General features: G+C 43.7%; 1 protein-coding gene across 5 annotated transcripts in view; it reads right to left on the bottom strand.

Moving 5' to 3' along the window:
• The window catches only part of dclk1a (doublecortin-like kinase 1a), a 100,505-nt gene that overhangs the window by 21,336 nt on the left and 58,087 nt on the right, over positions 1 to 21,082 (bottom strand). For 2 of the 5 annotated variants that reach the window (XM_037547348.1, XM_017717122.2), the window contains exons 6-7: positions 20,327 to 20,374; positions 282 to 376 (exon numbers count right to left, since the gene is read on the bottom strand). In XM_037547348.1, the coding sequence (XP_037403245.1) occupies positions 282 to 376; positions 20,327 to 20,374 (143 nt within the window). Of the gene's footprint in view, positions 1 to 281; positions 377 to 1,997; positions 2,109 to 13,692; positions 14,152 to 20,326; positions 20,375 to 21,082 lie in introns of those variants that run through there. The other 3 variants (XM_037547349.1, XM_037547346.1, XM_037547350.1) reach the window with 3 other exon arrangements.

Raw genomic sequence — 21,082 nt, 5'->3', positions numbered from 1 at the left:
GATTGCGTTACTGAGGTCTGGAATGGGGGAAGCTGTCTATAATAACGGGGACTGGAGAGATGAACATGAACTAGGACCTAAGCTCTCTGAGCTACATACACACACACACATACATATATATGTAATGTATGTATACATACATACACACACATTATATATATATATATATATATATATATATATATATATATATATATATATATATATATATATATATATATATATATATATATATATATATGAGCATGTGTTGTATGTTGGTGCGATTATGAGAGCCTCACCTTGCGCTTCTTGAGACTCCCTGGACTGGTAGGGGAGGGGCTGGGCGACTTCATGGAGTGGGGTGTGGACAGCTGGCTGGCCGGAATCCCGTTTACTAGGAGCAAAACAGAAAAGCATTGGTCACAAACCAGAACAGGAAAGAAAACCTTAAACTACAGATGTACACTGAGGGCCAGTTTCCCCAGACAGGGATTAAGCCTAGGCATGGCCTATTCTTTCCTTCCAATGGAAAACCTTCACGCAAACGTAGTCCAAGTCTGGGCTTAATCCCTGGGAACCAGACCAGCAGATTGAATCTTACTCCCAGTCTACAACTATCCTTCATCATGAGGTTTACACACAAGAAAAGGCCAACAGGCATTGATATAAACTGGAAAATGACAAAAATTGAGATACAGGGTTCTGTTCCAACAATCCTGCGATGTATGAGGAGTAGGTGGAAAAGGAGGCGTCGCCCACACAGATACAGCTCCTTCCCACACACAAAATCTGCCATTCCCTGTTGACACAAACACGACCTGTACTACACGGCAGTCTATGAACACACTCCCCCACACTTCCTACCACACACAGCCATCAGGACACCATCCAACAGCACCTTATACACCATAACAGCACCTCAGAATCCTCTACAACGCCTACCGATTCCTCTACAACGCCTACCGATTCTTCTACAACGCCTACCGAATCCTCTACAACGCCTACCGATTCCTCTACAACGCCTACCGATTCCTAACCGATTCATCTTTCCCACTCGGCCCAACAGTGCCGCTTTTCTAATACATCAGCATGGTAGAGGTGGCTTTGAGAGAAATAATATAAATGGCACAAACACAAACATTAATTATGCTTAAAAAATTTAACATTTAAGTATAAAATTAATTATTTAGATGTTCCCAGCATTTTAAAACGTCCAATACATTGGTCTCTAAACTGACTGACACTTTGGTTAGTCCATCTGAATTTACATGACCACATCATAAGGCACAACAATCAGCAACAGCATGAAATAAATGTTATCATTTATTTATATAAAATAAAAAAAAAAAGCCCCACAAATCATCACACATTTCTGCCGAAAGCCAAAAATCATAGCGTTATTTTCTAAAAGTGATGTTTCCAGAGCAGATCGCTGAAGAGACGCCGTCTGTTTATAGTTTAGAGCCCAGATTTGGGGAAAAACGGGTCGACTTTCAGTAGAAAAACAAAGTTAAGCTTCTTTTATTATAAGGGTTTAAAACGACATCACCGTCTATTAGACTGGAGAGAAGAGCTACAGCCTCACACGACGCCCAGCTTCTGAATGGAGCTTATGGAATATGAACGTTATGAAGAACATGAAGTGCATTTTTGGAAGCACCGGTGGTCCCACGGAGTTTAAGAGGTTAAAGTGACAGGATTTTTAGTCAGTAAAAGTGCCAAGAACAACCAACAGCACCGGACAGTGTCAAACAAGACCTGGAAAACTACAAAACAGCCCGTGTTTATATCTTCACAGCCCAAATGAAGCCAGTCAGCCAGTCAGCCAGTCAGTCAGTCAGTCAGTCAGTCAGAGCAGGTAGGTTAGCCAGCCATCCAGCGACTGTTTACATCGGCTGTAAAAGGCGTTCATCCCTCAAATAAGCACCACGGGCGTGAACTCAACACTGAAGGCTGTAAAGGAGAGTAAACAGGCAGAAAAGGCCGTTTGAGCGGCTCGGATTCGGGGCTCCTACCTTCGTACTGCAGCATGCCGAGGACGCAGCGCTTAGTCCGAGAGGCGGCTGGAAAGAGTGGCTCCGCCGGCGCGAGCGATGAATGAAAAGGGCGGGAACGAGCTGAGGCGAGCGCGCGCGCGCACGTGGGCGGCCAATAGGCACACGGCCTGCTGGCGTAGGCAGTGACGCGCGCCGGCGTGGTAGGAGGCGAGCGCGCTGAGAGAAGCTTAGCACATAGTGACGGATTCGACTCGCGAACCGATTCCTCCGAGACGGCGAGATCCGCTTTATCCTCTCCTGCTCCCTCCCTGCTCGGTTCAGCGAATCGATAGGAATATATGTTGGGCGAGTCGATAGGAATATATGTTCAGCGAGTCGATAGGAATATATATATATTTTTTTTTTTTTTTTTTTTTTTTTTTTTTTAGATATGACAGGTTAAAAAAAAAAAAAAAAAAAAAAAAAAAAAAAGGAATATATGTTCAGCGAGTCGATAGGAATATATGTCGGGCGAGTCGATAGGAATATATGTTCAGCGAGTCGATAGGAATATATGTCGGCGAGTCGATAGGAATATATGTTCAGCGAGTCGATAGGAATATATGTTCAGCGAGTCGATAGGAATATATGTTCAGTGAGTCAATAGGAATATATGTTCAGCGAGTCGATAGGAATATATGTTCAGTGAGTCAATAGGAATATATGTCGGGTGAGTCGATAGGAATATATGTTCAGCGAGTCGATAGGAATATATGTCGGGTGAGTCGATAGGAATATATGTTCAGCGAGTCGATAGGAATATATGTTCAGCGAGTCGATAGGAATATATGTCGGGCGAGTCGATAGGAATATATGTTCAGTGAGTCGATAGGAATATATGTCGGGCGAGTCGATAGGAATATATGTTCAGCAAGTCGATAGGAATATATGTTGGGCGAGTCGATCGGAATATACGTTCAGTGAGTCGATAGGAATATATGTCGGGTGAGTCGATCGGAATATATGTTCAGTGAGTCGATAGGAATATATGTCGGGCGAGTCGATAGGAATATATGTTCAGTAAGTCGATAGGAATATATGTCGGGCGAGTCAATAGGAATATATGTTCAGTGAGTCGATAGGAATATATGTTGGGCGAGTCGATAGGAATATATGTCGGGCGAGTCGATAGGAATATATGTCGGGCGAGTCGATAGGAATATATGTTCAGCGAGTCGATAGGAATATATGTCGGGCGAGTCGATAGGAATATATGTTCAGTGAGTCGATAGGAATATATGTCAGGCGAGTCAATAGGAATATATGTTCAGTGAGTCGATAGGAATATATGTCGGGCGAGTCGATAGGAATATATGTTCAGCGAGTCGATAGGAATATATGTCGGGCGAGTCGATAGGAATATATGTTCAGTGAGTCGATAGGAATATATGTCGGGCGAGTCGATAGGAATATATGTCGGGCGAGTCGATAGGAATATATGTTCAGTGAGTCAATAGGAATATATGTCGGGCGAGTCGATAGGAATATATGTTCAGCGAGTCGATAGGAATATATGTTCAGCGAGTCGATAGGAATATATGTCGGGCGAGTCGATAGGAATATATGTCGAGCGAGTCGATAAGAATATATGTTCAGTGAGTCGATACGAATCTGGCGAGGAACTGACTTGCTGATGTTTACGCTGAATTCAAACACACACCAGAGCAGAGAACTAAACAAACCGGGCTGGATTCCGGCTTTCCTTCACCCCCCACCCCTTTATGAGATGAACTGAGATCACTCTGAAAGACCTTCCCATTTTTATTAGGAGTCTCCAGCCTATGAAACAGGTGTAAACACTGAGCAACATAGACGGAGTTGGATTCAGTTGGATCAGTGAATCGGCTCCTCCTTAAAGAGTGACCTGAAAGAGCCTGTTCGAAAGAATGACTCGTTTGCGAGTCGCTGCTGATGGTGCTCACACGACGGGCATAAAACTAATAAATAAATAAATAAATAAATAGGAATAAATACCGTGATTAAACGTGCGTAAGTGACGAGAAAGGGCGTGAATTATTGATTTGAACTGAATTAGAAGCCAAAATTACAGTCGACGAGCTGAGGACTAACAAACAAACCGGGCTGGATTCCGCCTTTCCTTTATTCCCCAACCCTTTGTGAGATTAAAAGATAAAGACCTTTCCACTTTTGCTAGGAGCGTCCAGCCTGTAAAACTGATGTAAACACTGAGCAGCTTAGACGGAGCAAAAAGTTTGATTCGTTTGGATTAGTGACTCGGCTCCTCCTCTGAATGACCTTAAGGAGCCTGTTCGAAAGAATGATTCGCTTGGGAGTCGCTGCTGATGGTGCTCACACGACGGGCAAGAAATAAATAACTATGAAATTACAGTGATTAAACGTGCGTACGTGATTTGAAGGGGCGTGAATCCTGATTTAAACTGAATTAGAAACCACGCTGCTGAAAATGAAAGAACAAAATAGGAAAGATACATGGAGCACCTCAGGTCAAGAAGAGTAAGCTCACAAATGAAGATGGTTTGTGTCTGAGGAGGGAACATTATGCTGCCTGTGAGTCACTTAGACACAGATATATAAGTAAAGATGTCTGGCAGCACCGATCAGGAGGAGAACACCGTGTTCTGGAGAGCACACCATGGCCTGGTTGTGGTCAGAGCAGTAGGACAAAGGACCAACTAAGATCAATCATTGGCCTCATGTGCCAACGATTCTGGATGTCAATCCTATTGAACTGTGTCGTGTCTGAAAGGCTGTGCGCTTTTAGATACCAGTAAGAAAGTATTGGACCAGCTTTAAAGCGATGTTATAATGGCTTGGTGTTGAGCCTGGGTCAACAGAGCTGATGGTTTCATGGGGAAAGCATGTGTGTGAGAATGAAAAAGACAAGGGAGGGATGAAGCAAACTCATGGGCACCATCTGTGGCATCCTGTTAATGTGATGCGAATGATGCATTCGCAGACAGACTTCACCGTGTTATTTTGGGTCACTGCGCCGGCGCTTTCTCAAAGCATCTTGTCATAGAAAGCCCATAACAGAGCCGAACTTGGACGCCCCCTGAAATGAGTCGCTGTGTGGCCCCCTTCAGAACCTTAGACCTCCACAGCCACCTGGAGTGTCTCGAGCCAAAGGGTTCAAAACTATGCACAAGTACATGAAGTTTAGTGAGTACATCTGAGGAACATCACACTGGGGGACATCCTGAGAAAGAGCTAGTGTGTGTCCAGACCATGTCCATGCCTAAACGCCACGTTGTCTCTTGTTCTCTATCTGAGACGATGCGTCTGAGCGTCCGCCATGTTGGAGAGGTCAAGATCCGCTCGTGAGCAGATTCACTCGTATTGAGAGACGAAGAGTCTCAGGATTAAATCAGCCACGACTTCCTTACTACTCCACCCATTTACACCACATCTGTTCAGTTATAATCCTCAGACTCGGATTAATCCAGACTCTCTTTAATAACTGACCGCGGTCATTAGCCGGCCGGTCCAGCAGGAAAGTATTCGGTCCGCACCTGATGTTAAAAACCGAGCTCAGTGTGAGAAACAGAAACACACACATCAGCAAATCCATCAGTGAGTGAATCACTTCTGATATTAATACACAGAAAATAAACCTATTTTAAGCTAAAGTTGGCTTCCTCTTCACCAGCTTCTTGTTCAAGTCTTTATGTTCCACCTTAAATGGTGCAGCTTCAGGCACCAGAAAGTTACTGCTGCACCTGTAACAGTGGAACGGGATAATCTGAACAAGACTGACCGATACACCATTTAAGGTGGAAATTCAAACAAGAAGCTGGAAAATAAGATAACTAACAGGTTCGTGTAAGAAGATGCGAACATTAGTTACGAATATCTACTCGGATTAAGGAACGCTGTAACTTACCGCTACAAAGCTTTAACCATCACTATAAATAAATACCTACTACATGAAGTTAAGACCTCCTGAATAGACGATTAAATGAAATGAGCTTAAAATAAAACCAGAGGAGAAACAACCACATCAGCAGGTTCTCTGAGCTTCACCAACCACATCAGCAGGTTCTCTGAGCTTCACCAACCACATCAGCAGGTTCTCTGAGCTTCACCAACCACATCAGCAGGTTCTCTGAGCTTCACCAACCACACGACCACATCTACACATAAACACCACACAGACATGAGCCTGGATCACTGCGTTCCCTCCGTTATATAACCCTATCCCACTTTCTGAGAGCGATATTCCTGAAATAGTAGAATTTTGGACAGTATCTTTCTTAAACTGCTGCTCTGTAATGATACTGACTGCAGTCCAGCAGCGATGTTGACCTCCCCAAGCTGGCGGAGCTGTTGACGAGCCTGGCTGGACCCAACGCAGCATCTAGGTGTGTAAATCTAGACTCTTTTAACCAAAGGCTTGGTTCTTGGTTAATGATGACCAGTTGGCTGATGTGTGTTATTTTTGTGAGAGAGCAAAATCCTGGTAGCACACATTGAGAGTGAGGTAGTGAGTCCAGAGATCAAGTCTGGAGATAAGGGATGTGTATGTGTGGTTGCAGAGATTGCATTGATTGCTCTAAGCACATCCGTTCCCATGGCTGAGCAGTGGGTAATTGCATAGCACTGTCTGTGTCACAAAACCCCCAAGGCGACCTGAGCATGCACACAAATGCAGTGGTGCCCAGTTGTAAATGTTCCCTTACTTACACGTATGTAGTTCAGACTAAGTCAAAGCGTTTGTGCACTGCTGGATTTGCAGCGTCTCGTATTTCATGCATGGAGCTCAGGTTCAGTAAAGGGAAGGTTTATCAAACGTAAATATACTGTATTTAGACAGGAGAGAAAAAGGGTTAGGTGGAAATCTATTGTGTAACAGGCTAAGCTCAGAAAGGGGAGAGTCCTATGATGAATCTCTTTCTCTCTCTTTCTGCACCAGGTGCTGTTTACTGGACTGTCTGCGTTTGCCCATCCCTTCCTCCGGTGGGAGCGAGGGCAGAGGGGCAGAGACAGAAACCGAAAGAGTCCATCGTGTTCTCAGGCATCATGTTCCCTGTGTCCTCACTGAACTCTGCAGCTATCACACACCTGACTGTGGGTGGGCAATTTGGAAACAACGCATGACATTAATATTTCTATACGCCGATCAGGCATGACATCCTGACCACCTCCTCGTTTCTGCGCTCACTGTCCACTTTATCAGCTCCACTTACTGTATAGCTGCACTCTGTAGTTCTACAGTTACAGACTGTAGTCCATCTGTTTCTCTGATACTCTGTTACCCTGTTCTTCAGTGGTCAGGACCCCCATGGACCCTCACAGAGCAGGTACTGTTTGGGTGGTGGGTCATTCTCAGCACTGCAGTAACACTGACGTGGTGGTGGTGTGTTAGTGTGAGGTTTGCAAGGAATTGAAAAAGTACAAAAACTATAGAAAGTGTTTAAAGTTTGAATAAAATATTTCTCTTTTACTGTCTATCTTGGCAGTAAGCATACAGGTTTGGTTTCTGACTCCAGGCATTGCAGAGATATGTTAAATTCCTTCAGCATTCAGCAGGGGATTGTATGGTAACGGTAAATAATTCCTCCCTAGACGAGAGATTTGGGAATTGTTGCGCTAGTGTGCTGTTTAATTGACAAACAAATTAAACAAACTGATGCTGACTGCCCAGCAGTTGATGCCAAAGCTGAATGCAAATGACGTTTTGTTCATTTCTGAAGTGAAACGTTATCTGCATAGAAGAGTCATCAGATGGAAACCTTACCTTCGATCTCATAATTAAGCAGTCGAACATGAGAAGGAGTGTGTTACTGCAAAACAACATCACGGCTGTGATTAGGCTCGCCTTCAGCTCGTGCTGTAGGTCAGCGCAGCCATGATGTTATTCGTGATAAGAAATGAATAAACTGGCCGTGAACGCGGCGTTTAATATGTTTTAATGTTCAGTTCCTTCCTCCTAATTAGAGCTCCTTAACGAGCAGCTTGTAGCTACGTCAGAGTAACGAGCTCCGCCCACTCGCCGCTCAGCCGGCAGTTCATTCTCCAGCTCCTTACACTGAATTCCCAAACTGTCGTCACCACTGAGCAGCTTTTCAGTCGGCAGCTGTGACAGAAGAACAGCTGAACAACCTGGAATCAGCCAGAAATGAACCCAACACCATTCGCCAGACGTGTCTGATCTTCAGAGCAATGACTGTTAATGTATATTTCTACTGGTCTCTCTCATATTAAGTGCTCAGTCGTTCAGTGTTTTGAATTTTTGTTCTGAGTGGTTTTGAAAAAAATATTTTTTTCTGATGTATTCCATCTAGGCATGGTTTATTATTGTTCACGTAAGACTATTTTTATTGTTTGGCCTTTTTTATACTCATTACCTGATTAATGGTCAAAGTAATTGATGGATTGATGGATTGAGTAATTGATGGATCAGCTGAACAACCTGGAATCAGCCAGAAATGAACCCAACACCAATTGCCAGACGTGTCGGACCAAATCAGACTGAGCCGTAAAACTGAGCCAATATCAGGTTCAGCTCAGTTTGGTCAGTTTGTCCAGATCAGTATTAATGTTGTTTTGTTCCAGCCGGTCTGTAAAGCTTCTTACAGCCCGTTTAGTTTGGCGAATGGTGTTGGGTTCATTTCTGGCTGATTCCAGGTTGTTCAGCTGTTCTTCTGTCACAGCTGCCGACTGAAAAGCTGCTCAGTGGAGACGACAGTTTGGGAATTTAGTGTCGTCTCGTCTTCAGAGTCGGACCAAATCGGCTGTCGGTCAGATGTGGTCTTAACAGCGTCCGTTTTCTGTTTGTGGCAAAGTAAGAAGTAACATTTTTAATTAAAAAATTTAAGTATTTAAATTTAAAATATTTAATTGAAAATATTTCATATTCATTATCACAGTCACCACCACTTTACTGTATTCATAAGTACTTAAATCTTGTGTACATATCGCAAATTTCTCTTTATCTTTGCTTTAAATTATTACAGTGTTTATTCTTTTACATTAATGGTTGCAACTGTAATAACTGCAATTTCCCTCTGGGATCAATAAAGGATTCTGATTCTGGTTCTGAAAAACGTTCAAATGGCTTGAGCGTTGACGCTTCTGAACCAGTCAGCTTGCGTGGCCAGAACTAACTGTTGTATAACAAAAGTCAACATATGAAATATGCAAAACAACATCGAGATTTTGTTCTACAGGCATTCTGGAAAACGAGCTGTGGACTGATGAAGTGTAAAAGGACCTTGTGTGGAGATGAAACAGAGCAGCATATGATGAATTGCATTGAGCACCTTAGGAAAAGAGAGGCAAGCTCAGAAGTAACCCTGGTCTGCGTCTGAGGAGGGAACACGGTGTATTTCTGTGACATTGTGCTGCCTGTGAGTCATTTAGACACAGATGTATAACTACAGATGACTAGCAGCATTGCTGAGGTTTAGGAAATGGCTAAGCTAATGCACACATAAAATCACAAGGTGCTGTTTATTTCTTTATTCCTATTCTGTTTTCATGTTTTTAAACATATCAATGCTTACTGCCCAGATATGCAGTTGTATATATAATTGGAGTAGATGAAAGAATAGATTCCACTAATTTTAGCAAATTCTGGAAGCGGTCAGACACAGTCATTCAAATTAAAGCTGAAAAGAGGCTGGTTTCTACGACAGGACAATGATCCAGCCGGACATCACGCTCCACTATGAGCTACTGAAAGAAAGCTTTTTTTAAAGTCCCCTGACTTGAACACCACTGACAATCTGTGAAAAGATCTGTGCATGCAAGACGACCCAAGTGTATCACAGACATCGAAGTGATTTTGCCAGGAAGACTGGGTGAAAATTCCTAAAACAGGAATAGGAAGGGGTTATTCTACAGAAACGTCCACTTTTTTATCCACCCATAGGGGTCACTGGTGTTCCTGACCGTCATCGGTGTTCCTCATAATAAAGGAAACACCAGAGACGTTTTAATTATCAATGCGTTTTACAGAACATCAAACCACACGCTGTCCATCAGGGAACGTCCACTAAAATATGGAATTTAATCCATTTGTGTTTCTGTTTTTTCACAGTGACCTCAGAATAAAGTCAGTCGCACCAGTGACGTCAGCTAGAAGCTCTTCTGTGGTGCTTGGAATTCTACATGATTGATTTAAAAACCAATATTGCTAAATTGAGGCTGAAGAAGGTGTAATTGTGAAAATAACTTATTGTTTTATTTTAAAATATAGATCAATTTTAATCCTAACATGTTTTTCAACTGTAATATATCTGTAAACGCCGGGGACACAAAAATGGACCATAAAACCATTTTATGGTTTCCATAAGATGACTCCTAGACTCCTTGCTACAAAAAGTGTTTGCAGGCTCTGATATCTGGGGTGTTATTAAATGTTGATAGATATTTTTTTACTGTGCATTAACATCTGCAGAAGATGCTATTTTATACAGTTTCCTGCAGAGGTTATATTCACTTATTTTCATTTCAACAATTCTTGCAACTTTCTCTAAATTCTTGCAAATTTCTCTAATCTGTTTGTTTGGGTTTTTTTTTTTAAATATCTAGAAATTTTTGAAATATCTTGCAACTTTAGATAATAAAACGTACTGGTACTAGTTTGCTTCAGGCTTTCACCTACTCACAGTGTAAAACTCAGATATTTCCAGTTTCTGTAATGCTGAATATGGTGAAATCGTGGTAAATCTGAAAAAAAAAATGTTTTCTCTGGGCACTATTTTGACCAACAACCCCCTGTATGTTCCTCTTCACCATTAATGGATTGAACAAAATTAGGCCAAGGGCATATCGCTGCTGTCGGAACAAAACCTCATATCTCCATTATTGTCGTTTTTCAGTTATTGACATAATTTGAAAATTCCTGTTGCTCTTTACACTGTGTGTAAATTCCATGAATGGACTATTCCATAAATGGGGCAGTCGTGGGCTGGAGGTTAGGGATCCAGCCTCGTGACCGGAAGGCCGCCGGTTTGATCCCCAGAGCCGACAGCACATGACTGACGTGTCCTTGAGCAGGACACCTAACCCCCAACTGCTCCCCGGGCGCTGCGGATTGGGCTGCCCACCGCTCCGGGCAAGTGTGCTCACTGCCCCCTAGTGTGTGTGTGCTCACTAGAGTGTATGTGGTGTTTCACTTCACGAATGGGTTAAATTTCCCCATTGTGGGACTAATAAGGGTCTCTTAATCTTAATCTTAAATGGATGAATGGACTAAAAGAAATGACCCTAAATGACTCGGAAAGACGTCTGGTTCCATTGACTTACACTAAAAGTAAAGTAGGTTTTTTCCTGCCATTCTGGAGATACGAGGTCTTGATCCGACAGCAGAGATATCTGAAAACTATTATACAACAATTTCTTACGTAACAGTTTCCATCACAATCATTCGATGTAATGACTTTCACTGAGGGAGCTTTCAGACGTATTAAATGCTTCAGACGTCTGGTTCCCATCACCACCGCTGGGGACAATTCTGACTCAGTTTCAAATCAAACCACTCTGAATGACTTTGTTGATGTTTTAACTGTTTAGTTAAACACGTTTGAGAAATCACCTTTAAAAAGAACAGAACAGAAATCAAACCGCAGGTTAAAATAAATGAAACTGCAGCAGCTCGGCTCGTCTTCAGTCTTCCTGAGTTCAGTCACGTCACTCCACTGCTGCGCTTCCTTCACTGGGTTCCTGTAGCTGCACCAGATTTAAAACCCTGATGCCTACAAAGGCAAAAAGGGACCACCTGCCCTCCTCATGGCAATGGTCAAAACTCGAAAGTACGGCTCGGCTCGACCCGCCATCCTTAAAGACGCATGGAAGACAAGCGTCAAGACTTTTCTCTGTCCTGGAGTCCAGCTGGTGGAACGAACTCCCCCCGGCTGTCCGAACAGCAGAGTCTCTCACGGCCTTCAAACGCAGACCGAAGCCCGTCTCTTTATACGGCACTTAAATGAGCACTGAGTTCAGTATTTACTGTAATGTGTTGCACTGCCCTCTGTTCAATTCTCTTCCTTTTCTCTCTGTATCAACATGAGCCTCTGTTTCTGGCTGTATCTGAGCTCAGGACCGTCTCTCTCTAACCTGTAACCAGCAAAGATGCTTCCTCTAGACAGACAGAGCACTTCTTATAAGAACATCCGCTGAATTCTGTAAAATGTAAACGATAGTAGTAAGCAAAGCAGTTCTAAAGTCCTAAACTAAAGTCCTAAACTAACAATACAACCAGGTCAGCGTCCAGTCAACTACTTCCACCACACTGGGTCGGTTTAACTGGTCTACGTTTTCATGGTACGCCCAGTTGTTTAGTACGCTAGATGTACTCCTACTCACAACATGTGTATAGTGACAGAATTCATCACAAATACCATGACGTCATCGTATTGCCCACCTGTACATCTGGACATACACAGCAAGGCTATTAATATTACACACCTGCCTTAGATCATGCACTTAAGTCAGGGGAGAAGGGCATCTGCTGTATGTCATATGACATATATCTCACCAACACTGGCATTACTCTGCATGTACTACACATTTCATGCGTGAATGGATTATACAGAGGACATCTCAACTCTGCTGCACTAAGCTGGGATAATGCCTACAGAATCCTGCACAGAGAGAGTGAGAGAGGGAAGGGAGAGATTCTCAGCCAGCTGCTCTGTGTCATGCTGGATATCACATTTAATGAAATTTCTATTTGGGAAGCATCTGTGTGACACGCACGACAGACCTCTGGAGGCGAGCGCAGGGAAGAGGGGACACAGTGCTACCAGCTGGATTCCTGTAGAAGCAATAAAGCAGCTATTGGCACAAGTGGACAGCCTTAAAAGAGCGAGCCCTGCAAACAGACACGGAATAATCCTGTCTAGGTTTAATTGAGCCCTGTGTATTTTTAAACCATCTGATTTTAATATCCCACAGGCGTGAGACTACATGTTGTCCCAGAGCACAAAGGCGACTGCTGGAAGGGACGGTACGGATGATTCGGTTGGGTTTAAAGCGGAGCTGTGGCACACTGATGCCCCGTTTCCACTCTGGATTTTTAAAACAGCCCTAAATAGATTCACATTCAGTAACATTCTCATATCCTGTGGGTAAGGTTACGCTTCAGGAAGACACCCGAGCCAAGACTGGAGAGAAATTTCTGGGTCAGTGATGCACAAAGCGCAAGATGCAGAAATGATCATGAGTGAAATCGAGCAGCAGGAAGTTCAGAATAAAAAAACAAAAAGGTCTGTGCATGTTTGGGGGCAGTCGTGGGCTGGAGGTTAAGGAACCAGCCTTGTGGTTCGATCCCCAGAGCCGACAGTACGTGACTGAGGTGGCCTTGAGCAAGACACCTAACCCCCAACTGCTCCCTGGGTGCTGTGGATTGGGCTGCCCACCAGTCCGGGCAAGTGTGCTCACTGCCCCCTAGTGTGTGTCTTCACTAGTGTGTATGTGGTGTTTCACTTCACGAATGGGTCAAAATGTAGAGGTGAAATTTCCCGGTTGTGGGATTAATAAGGGCCACTTAATCTTAAACTTTACATTAATTTTAAAGTAGCACGGAACGTGTGCTGGATAGGCTTGCATATAGCACTCACAGGCCTGTAGTGGCTGTTTATCTGGGAGTTAGCAGGAGTTGATTATAATGAGTGAAGCTACTGAATCAGCCGTGTGGCAGAGGCGCTCCGTAATGACTTTCAGTGGGAGCTCGGCGCCGGCCGTTCCGAGCAGAATAGGTTCACTAATTAAATCCTTACGTTCTGTCTAAAGCAGTCTGGGTCAGGAAAAAGTTCGTTTGGCCGTTGTAATTAGACTTTCACGCCAGGCTCTGCTGTTCAATTAAATGAGACCTCGGACTAAGGTTCAAATGGAGAAAGCTGTCGGCTGGAGATGAGGAGGCAGTGGTTCTTCCTCTCAGCGTCCGTGATGGATCCTGGGCTGTAAATGCATGAGGGTGAAGGTAGAAGAGGCTGAAAATCATTTATATCCTCAAGGGTATCCTGAGGGTGCAGCTTATCCCATTTACCACTGGATCATCTTGTCAAACTCTTGTTAACGTCTCTCTCCTACTCAGCCTTGGAATGGGGTAAACACTTTATCCAGTATTTCGGTTCACTCCTGAGTTTGGCTCTTGATATCCTAGCATATCAGCATATCGTCACTGTTGGAACAGAACCTTGCATCTCTGAAATAGGACGAGAAAAACATACATCAACTTCATGTAACATGGTTTTTCATAGAGCCTTCGGTCTGATCAGTGAATTCAGCCACGTTAGCGCGCACCAGCTGCTGACACAGATGTTCAACTGCGCAAATATAGCTTGTTTGATCTCCATAGAAAAGCACTGCCAATAGAATGAAACACATGAGCAGACGCATATGAGCCCAAGGTCACCCTGTCCAGCCAGGACCCCCAGCACTGGACAGTGAAGCAGTGGAACTGTGTTCTCTGTAGTGATGGAGCACTATGGAATGCCTTCGGGATGAGTTGGAGTGGCATTCGTGATCGAAAACTAAGCATATATCATCAGTACCTGACCTCACTAATACTCTTCTGGCTGAATGCAACCAAATGCTTGCTGCAATTTTCCAGTAACTTTCACTGTAGCCTTGTATGCACTTGAGTTGTGATTTTTTTCTCTTCAGAAACTTTTATAGAATATGTTTCAATGGAAACTATTTATTTAAGTATATTTATTGTCAGGGTTGCCAGATTGGGCAGGAAGCCTAGTAATAGCAATGTTATGCCACTTGCTATGACAGTGACTGTTGAACTGATGTTTTTTCATTACCTCGTAGTATTTCAAATTTAAAGTATTCGATTATTAGATTAATAAATAATAACAATTATATATATATATATATATATATATATATATATATATATATATATATATATATATACATACACACACACACACTCACCGGCCACTTTATTATGTTCAGTTGCTTGTTGACACAAATAGCTGATCAGCCAATCACACGGCCACAGCTCACTGCATTTAGGCGTGTAGAGGTGGTCAAGACGACTTGCTGAAGTGCAGACCGAGCATCAGAACGGGGAAGAAAGGGGATTTAAGGGGCTTTGAACGTGGCGTGGTTGTTGGTGCCAGACGGGCTGGTCTGAGTATTTCAGAAACTGCTGATCTGCTGGGATTTTCACACACAACCATCTCTAGGGTTCACAGAGAACGGTCCGAAAAAGAGGAAATATCCAGTGAGCGGTCAGTTGAGTGGACGAAAATGCCTTGTTGGTGTGAGAGGTCAGAGGAGAACGGGCAGACTGGTTCCAGATGATAGAAAGGCAGCAGGAACTCAATTAACCAACCAGAATCTCTGAGGAACGTTTCCAACACCTTGTTGAAAGTCTGACAAGAAGAATTAAAGCAGTTGGGAAAAGGGGGTCCAGCCTTTTACTAGCAAGGTTAGTACCTAATAAAGTGGCCGGTGAGTGTGTGTGTGTGTGTGTGTGTGTGTGTGTGTGTGTGTGTGTGTGTGTGTGTGTGTGTGTGTAAATTAAATATTCTATATTACAGAATATTCAACACAATATACAATAGGGCTGAATAATTTGTGGAAAATTGCGATTTTTCCTTCTAATAATCGAACTACAATTTAAATTATGATTTTCTTTTCATAAATTGGAATTCAGGCCTGATTTATTTTGGCCAAGGCAACCAGAATATCTTCTTTTTTGGCTTGAGGCTCGACAAACTAATGTTTTCACTAATGCACACACTTAATAAAGATGGTTCTTCAGTAAAGACAATCGTTCTATATAGAACCATGAACACTCAGTGACTCACTTGCCTGCGTAAAAAGTCCTTGCATGGTGAAATGGTTCTTCAGGGTGATGGAGAATGTGTTCAGTGTGGTTCTATTAAATAGCACCAAAATGTTCTTCTATTGCTACAAGCTTGACATCGCAACAACAGCAGAACCCTTTTTGGTGCTATACAGAACCACACACAACACATTCTCCATCAACCTGAAGAACCATTTCACCAAGCGAAGAACTTTTTAAGCATGCAAATGGGTCACTGAGTGTTCATGGTTCTATATAGAAAGATTGTCTTTACTGAAGAACCTTCTTTTAATCTTTCAGATTAACAGTACAGCATTAAATGAGGAAAATGTTCAATAGTTGCAGTCCTAGTTGTGAGCGGTGGACAGAGTGGACGTTTCACAGTGAGACACTTTTCTTTTAGATGCAGAACACTGACATCAAGCCAGACTAGGTGACCGCAAGACAGACGTGGGATGTGAGACACTCTTAATCCAGTTTTAAATTGGCTAGCCCAGTTAAAGCCATGACTAACTGGTGGGGCGGAAAAGGTTCTGTTCAGACAAAGAGACCATTCATGTCTGTCTGCAAACAACTACGGCATTTATATAAATCATCAGCTAAGAGGTGTGTGTTTGTGTGCATATGTGTGTGTTTGTGTGTGTGTGTGTGCATGTGTGTGTGTGTGTGTGTGTGTGTGTGTGTGTGTGGGCTGCCGGGTGCTCACCTTCATACATCAATCTGCTAAACTTAGCCTGGCTGCAGAAACATCAACTGCAGGGTCGGTTATATAAACAGCCTCTTACAGCGTGGAGCGCTGCTGTTCCCTGCTCTCTCTCTCTCTCTCTCTCTCTCTCTCTCTCTCTCTCTCTCTCGAAAGCTTCACTGCATAGATAAACACTCAAGCACTTCTGCACATATTAAACATTGCATTTGCCCTATAAATTAGATCTCTCTGCCTGACTGGCTGTCAACTTCTCTGTCGATCTCTCGGTGTTATCTGCCAATCTGTCTGTGTCCTTGTGCTTCTGGACAACCGTCACTGTCCTAAAGGAAAAGTCTGCAGGAATATGACAGGTCTATTTCAAGAAAGAAATGAAATGAAATACTGAATAAAATCGCACAGAAAGTTTTCACCTGAGAGAGAGAGAGAGAGAGAGATAGAGAGAGAGAGAGAGAGAGAGAGAGAGAGAGAGAGAGAGATCGTCTCCATTCTGAAGTCCTTCCACATCGTCCCACATGTGACAGACTGAGACAGACAGAGAGCTGTCAGGAGAGTTACAGCAAGATGGAGAGGTGTAAGTTGGACAGGGGCAGTAAATATGCCAAGGAATAATAATCAGCGGTCAAGAGCTAAAATTCTGTGGATAGAGTATCAGACGAGAGCGGTCACTTTCAATTACAGTAGTAATCCTGTAATCTTCTGACTTAACGGAACAATAACAATCTACGCAGGGCCATTCAAAGATTCAAGGTGATGAATTCAGGTGTTCCAGTCACTTCCATGGCCACAGGTGTATAAAGCCGAGCCCCTAGGCCTGCAGACTGCTTCTACAGACATTAGTGAAAGAATGGGTCGCTCTCAGGAGCTTAGTGAATTCCAGCGTGGTACCGTGATCGGACGCCACCTGTGCAGCAAGTCCAGTCGTGAAGTTTCCTCACTACTAAATATTCCACAGTCCACTGTCAGTGGGATTATAACAAAGTGGAAGCGATTGGGAACGACAGCAACTCAGCCACGAAGTGGTTGGCCACGTAAAATGACAGAGCGGTCAGCGGATGCTGAGGGGCATAGTGCGCAGAGGTCACCGACTTTCTGCAAAGTCAATCACTACAGACCTCCAAACTTCATGTGGCCTTCAGATCAGCTCAAGAACAGCGTAGAGAGCTTCATGGAATGGGTTTCCATGGCCGAGCAGTGTAAAGTTTGGTGGAGGGGGGATCATGGTGTGGGGTTGTTTTTCAGCAGTTGGGCTCGGCCCCTTAGTTCCAGTGAAAAAAACTCTTAATGCTTCAGCACTTTGTGGGAACAGTTTGGGGACGGCCCCTTCCTGTTCCAACATGACTGCGCACCAGTGCACAAAGCAGGTCCATAAAGATGTGGATGAGCCAGGTTGGTGTGGAAGAATTTGACTGGCCTGCACAATGCAGTCAGACAAGTACCGTCTCCTGGCAACCGCCAAACCCAGACTCGTCCATTGGATTTCCAGACGGAGAAGCGTGATTGGTCACTCCAGAGAACACGTCTCCGCTGCTCTAGAGTCCAGTGGCGGCGCTTTACACCACTGCATTCCACGCTTTGCATTGCGCTTGGTGATGTAAGGCTTGGATGCAGCTGCTCGGCCACGTAAACCCATTCCATGAAGCTCTCTACGCTGGAATTCACTGAGCTCCTGAGAGCGACCCATTCTTTCACTAATGTCTGTAGAAGCAGTCTGCAGGCCTAGGGGCTCGGCTTTATACACCTGTGGCCGTGGAAGTGACTGGAACACCTGAATTCAGTGATTTGTATGGGCGACTGAATACTTTTTGAAATACAGTGTATAAATAACAGGAAACTGCCAGGACCTAAAGGACACATTCCCTCTGTCCTCTCATCTCGGATCCACATTAGCATTCTGCACGGTGAGACCGCTCTCGGCCCGGCGAGGCTGCCGTTCATTCATGCAGCCTGTCTGCGAGCGCCCGAGCTGTCTGGAGGAACAAAGCAGCCTGAAGAGAATAGAGGAGCTTCCGAGCCCGTCTGCCAAACAGGAACTCGAGCCCAAATATGGGCAGCGCTATTGTCTCCGAGGCATCGGCTTCCTTCTCTGGCGTTGCCATGGCAACGGCGCCGAACTCCAACTGGCCGACTACAACCCTCTTCGCGCATAGCTTCAGCTGGCACGATTTAAACCAATCATATCACAGTCGTCTCAGACAGCGGAAAGGAAAAGAAGAAGAAGAAAGGAAAAAAAACACCTGCTTCTAGAACTCTCTCTCCAGAGGGGCGAAGACGAGACGAAAGGGCTGGCTTTAATATCTGCGAACAGACGCCAATAAAGGAGGACAACAACAAACGACTAAAACTCAGCAATAACAGTGCAGAGTGTTATATATGAACGTTACTGCATACAAGCGGCGACGGGTTATTACTGTTAGATCCCAGCTCATCGGAAACGCCTCAGAAGATTAAAAACAAATGCAGACACAAGATAAACAAGGTCAATATTACTCCCAGACACTCGCGTTCAGCGCAGAAGTTATCAGGATCTGCAAGATTGAGTCACTGCCCCCACCCCATTACTCTCCCTCTCTCTCTCTCTCTGACTCACTATCCTCCCCCTTTACACTTTCTCCATCTTCCCCATGCTTTCCCAGCCTTTCTACCTCTTTCTCTCTCCCCCTCCTTCTCTCTCTCTCTCTCTCTCTGCATCACCCTCCTCCTTTTCTTCCTCCCCCACACCTTCATCTCTTTTCATCTTCTGCTGTTCTCCATCATCAGATGCCCCTCATGAATAAGGGAGTCATAACCTGATGCAATCCCGCTCAGACGTGCCCTGCATACATACATGCTGAGGTGCATCTTTATTCGTTAATAAGTCGTTAACGCTATCATCTCTTAATAAACATACGTGCGGGAATGCAGGGCGGACTGTAGCCTTAAACTTTCTTAAATTGAGCGACAGTGCTGGGAAAGTAAAGGTGAGTATACTGCTCTTTAAGGCTGTGACGATGCACTTTCCATTTGATTCACGATACTCGGTTCACGATTCATATTCTCACAATATTCCGAAGCCCCTGGAGAGGAAATCGAAATGCGGTCCCTACAGTGGAAAGCTGTGAAGTGGTGTGCACACTTGGCATTACTGTGTTTCGTTTCATGATGGAGCATAAGAAGAAATAAACACTCAAGCTGAGGATTAAGGCTGAGTGGCTTTTTAGGGCCCGGGAGATCCTCGCAGTCAGCAGACAGGACTTCACCAGGATTTGCAAAAAATGGGCTGAAGTCCATTCTGGAGGTCCCAGGTGGTGTTATAACACACTAACATATTACATTCTATTATATTCACAGCCCAAATTCAGTCGAGGTCTGCAAACGGACACCAACCCCATTTCCTCAGTGGTGTAACTTTGGAGAGGGCAGAGGCTGAGAGGTGATCCTAAAGGGAATTTTATGGGGGCACTTTGCTCATATCAGGATTTTTTTAATGCTCTGTTAAATAATGACAGTGACAAACACTCTATTCAATCAGTTATACTCATATTTCGCTGTTGTCAGAAGAAAACCTCGTATCTCCAAAACTTTACAGGAAAAGGAAAAAACCTACTTTACTTGTAACGTAAGTCAATGGAACCAGACGTCTTTCCAAGTCTTTTTGAGTTTCATTTAGTCCATTCATCATGAAATTTACACACGCAAGAGACGTTTTCAGATTAGGGCAAAAACTGAAAGATGATTTTAAAAAGAAATTCATATAACCAGTAAAATGTTTATTATTATTATTATTATTATTATTATTATTATTATTATTACTATCATTATTATTTGATAATAATAACAATAATCACACAGAAACACAAAACTGCACTCTACCTTCATCTTTTCTTTCTGGTTTCTGCAGCCAGGTTGTTGCTGGAAACTCTGTAAATATCAAAACGCTCACAATAATCCTACAGATGTGCAACTTCAACCAAAGTCACATTTGAAAGTATAAATAAGATGGACAGTAGTGTCCTGTGTGCACTGCATTTGGCACTTTACCTCTGCAGTGACCGCACTTGGAACAAATATCTCTCCATACTGAACAAAATTGGAATAAAAACTAATAAACTAATAACTAATTACGGCTCAGTCTGATTTGGTCCGACTCTGAAGATCAGACACGTCTGGCGAATGGTGTTGGGTTCATTTCTGGCTGATTCCAGGTTGTTCAGCTGTTCTTCTGTCACAGCTGCCGACTGAAAAGCTGCTCAGTGGTGACGACAGTTTGGGAATTTAGCGTCGTCTCGTCTTCAGAGTCGGACCAAATCGGCTGTCGGTCAGATGTGATCTTAACAGTGTCCGTTTTCTGTTTGTGACAAAGTAAGAAGTAAAAACGTTCAGATGGCTCGAGCGTCTCCTACAGCTGTCGGAGTCGTTGCTAAGCAACGGCGTCTCAGTGGAGTGATGCAGTGTTCGTGAAAAATCTGTGACAAACCAGACGTTTGTTTTGTATTAATATTTTAACGAAGGCTTTTGGTTTGGCTGGTGTGTGTGTGTGAGAAAGAAACAGAGAGAGTAAATGAGCCAACGACACTCCTTCAATGCTAAAAACTCTCCGCTGCAACATTCAAGCTTGGACTACATACA

This window comes from Pygocentrus nattereri, chromosome 18 (genome assembly GCF_015220715.1).
Source record: "Pygocentrus nattereri isolate fPygNat1 chromosome 18, fPygNat1.pri, whole genome shotgun sequence".
Taxonomy (NCBI): domain Eukaryota; kingdom Metazoa; phylum Chordata; class Actinopteri; order Characiformes; family Serrasalmidae; genus Pygocentrus; species Pygocentrus nattereri.
Note: the sequence above shows the minus strand (reverse complement) of the source record. Positions and strands in the feature narration are given on the sequence as shown.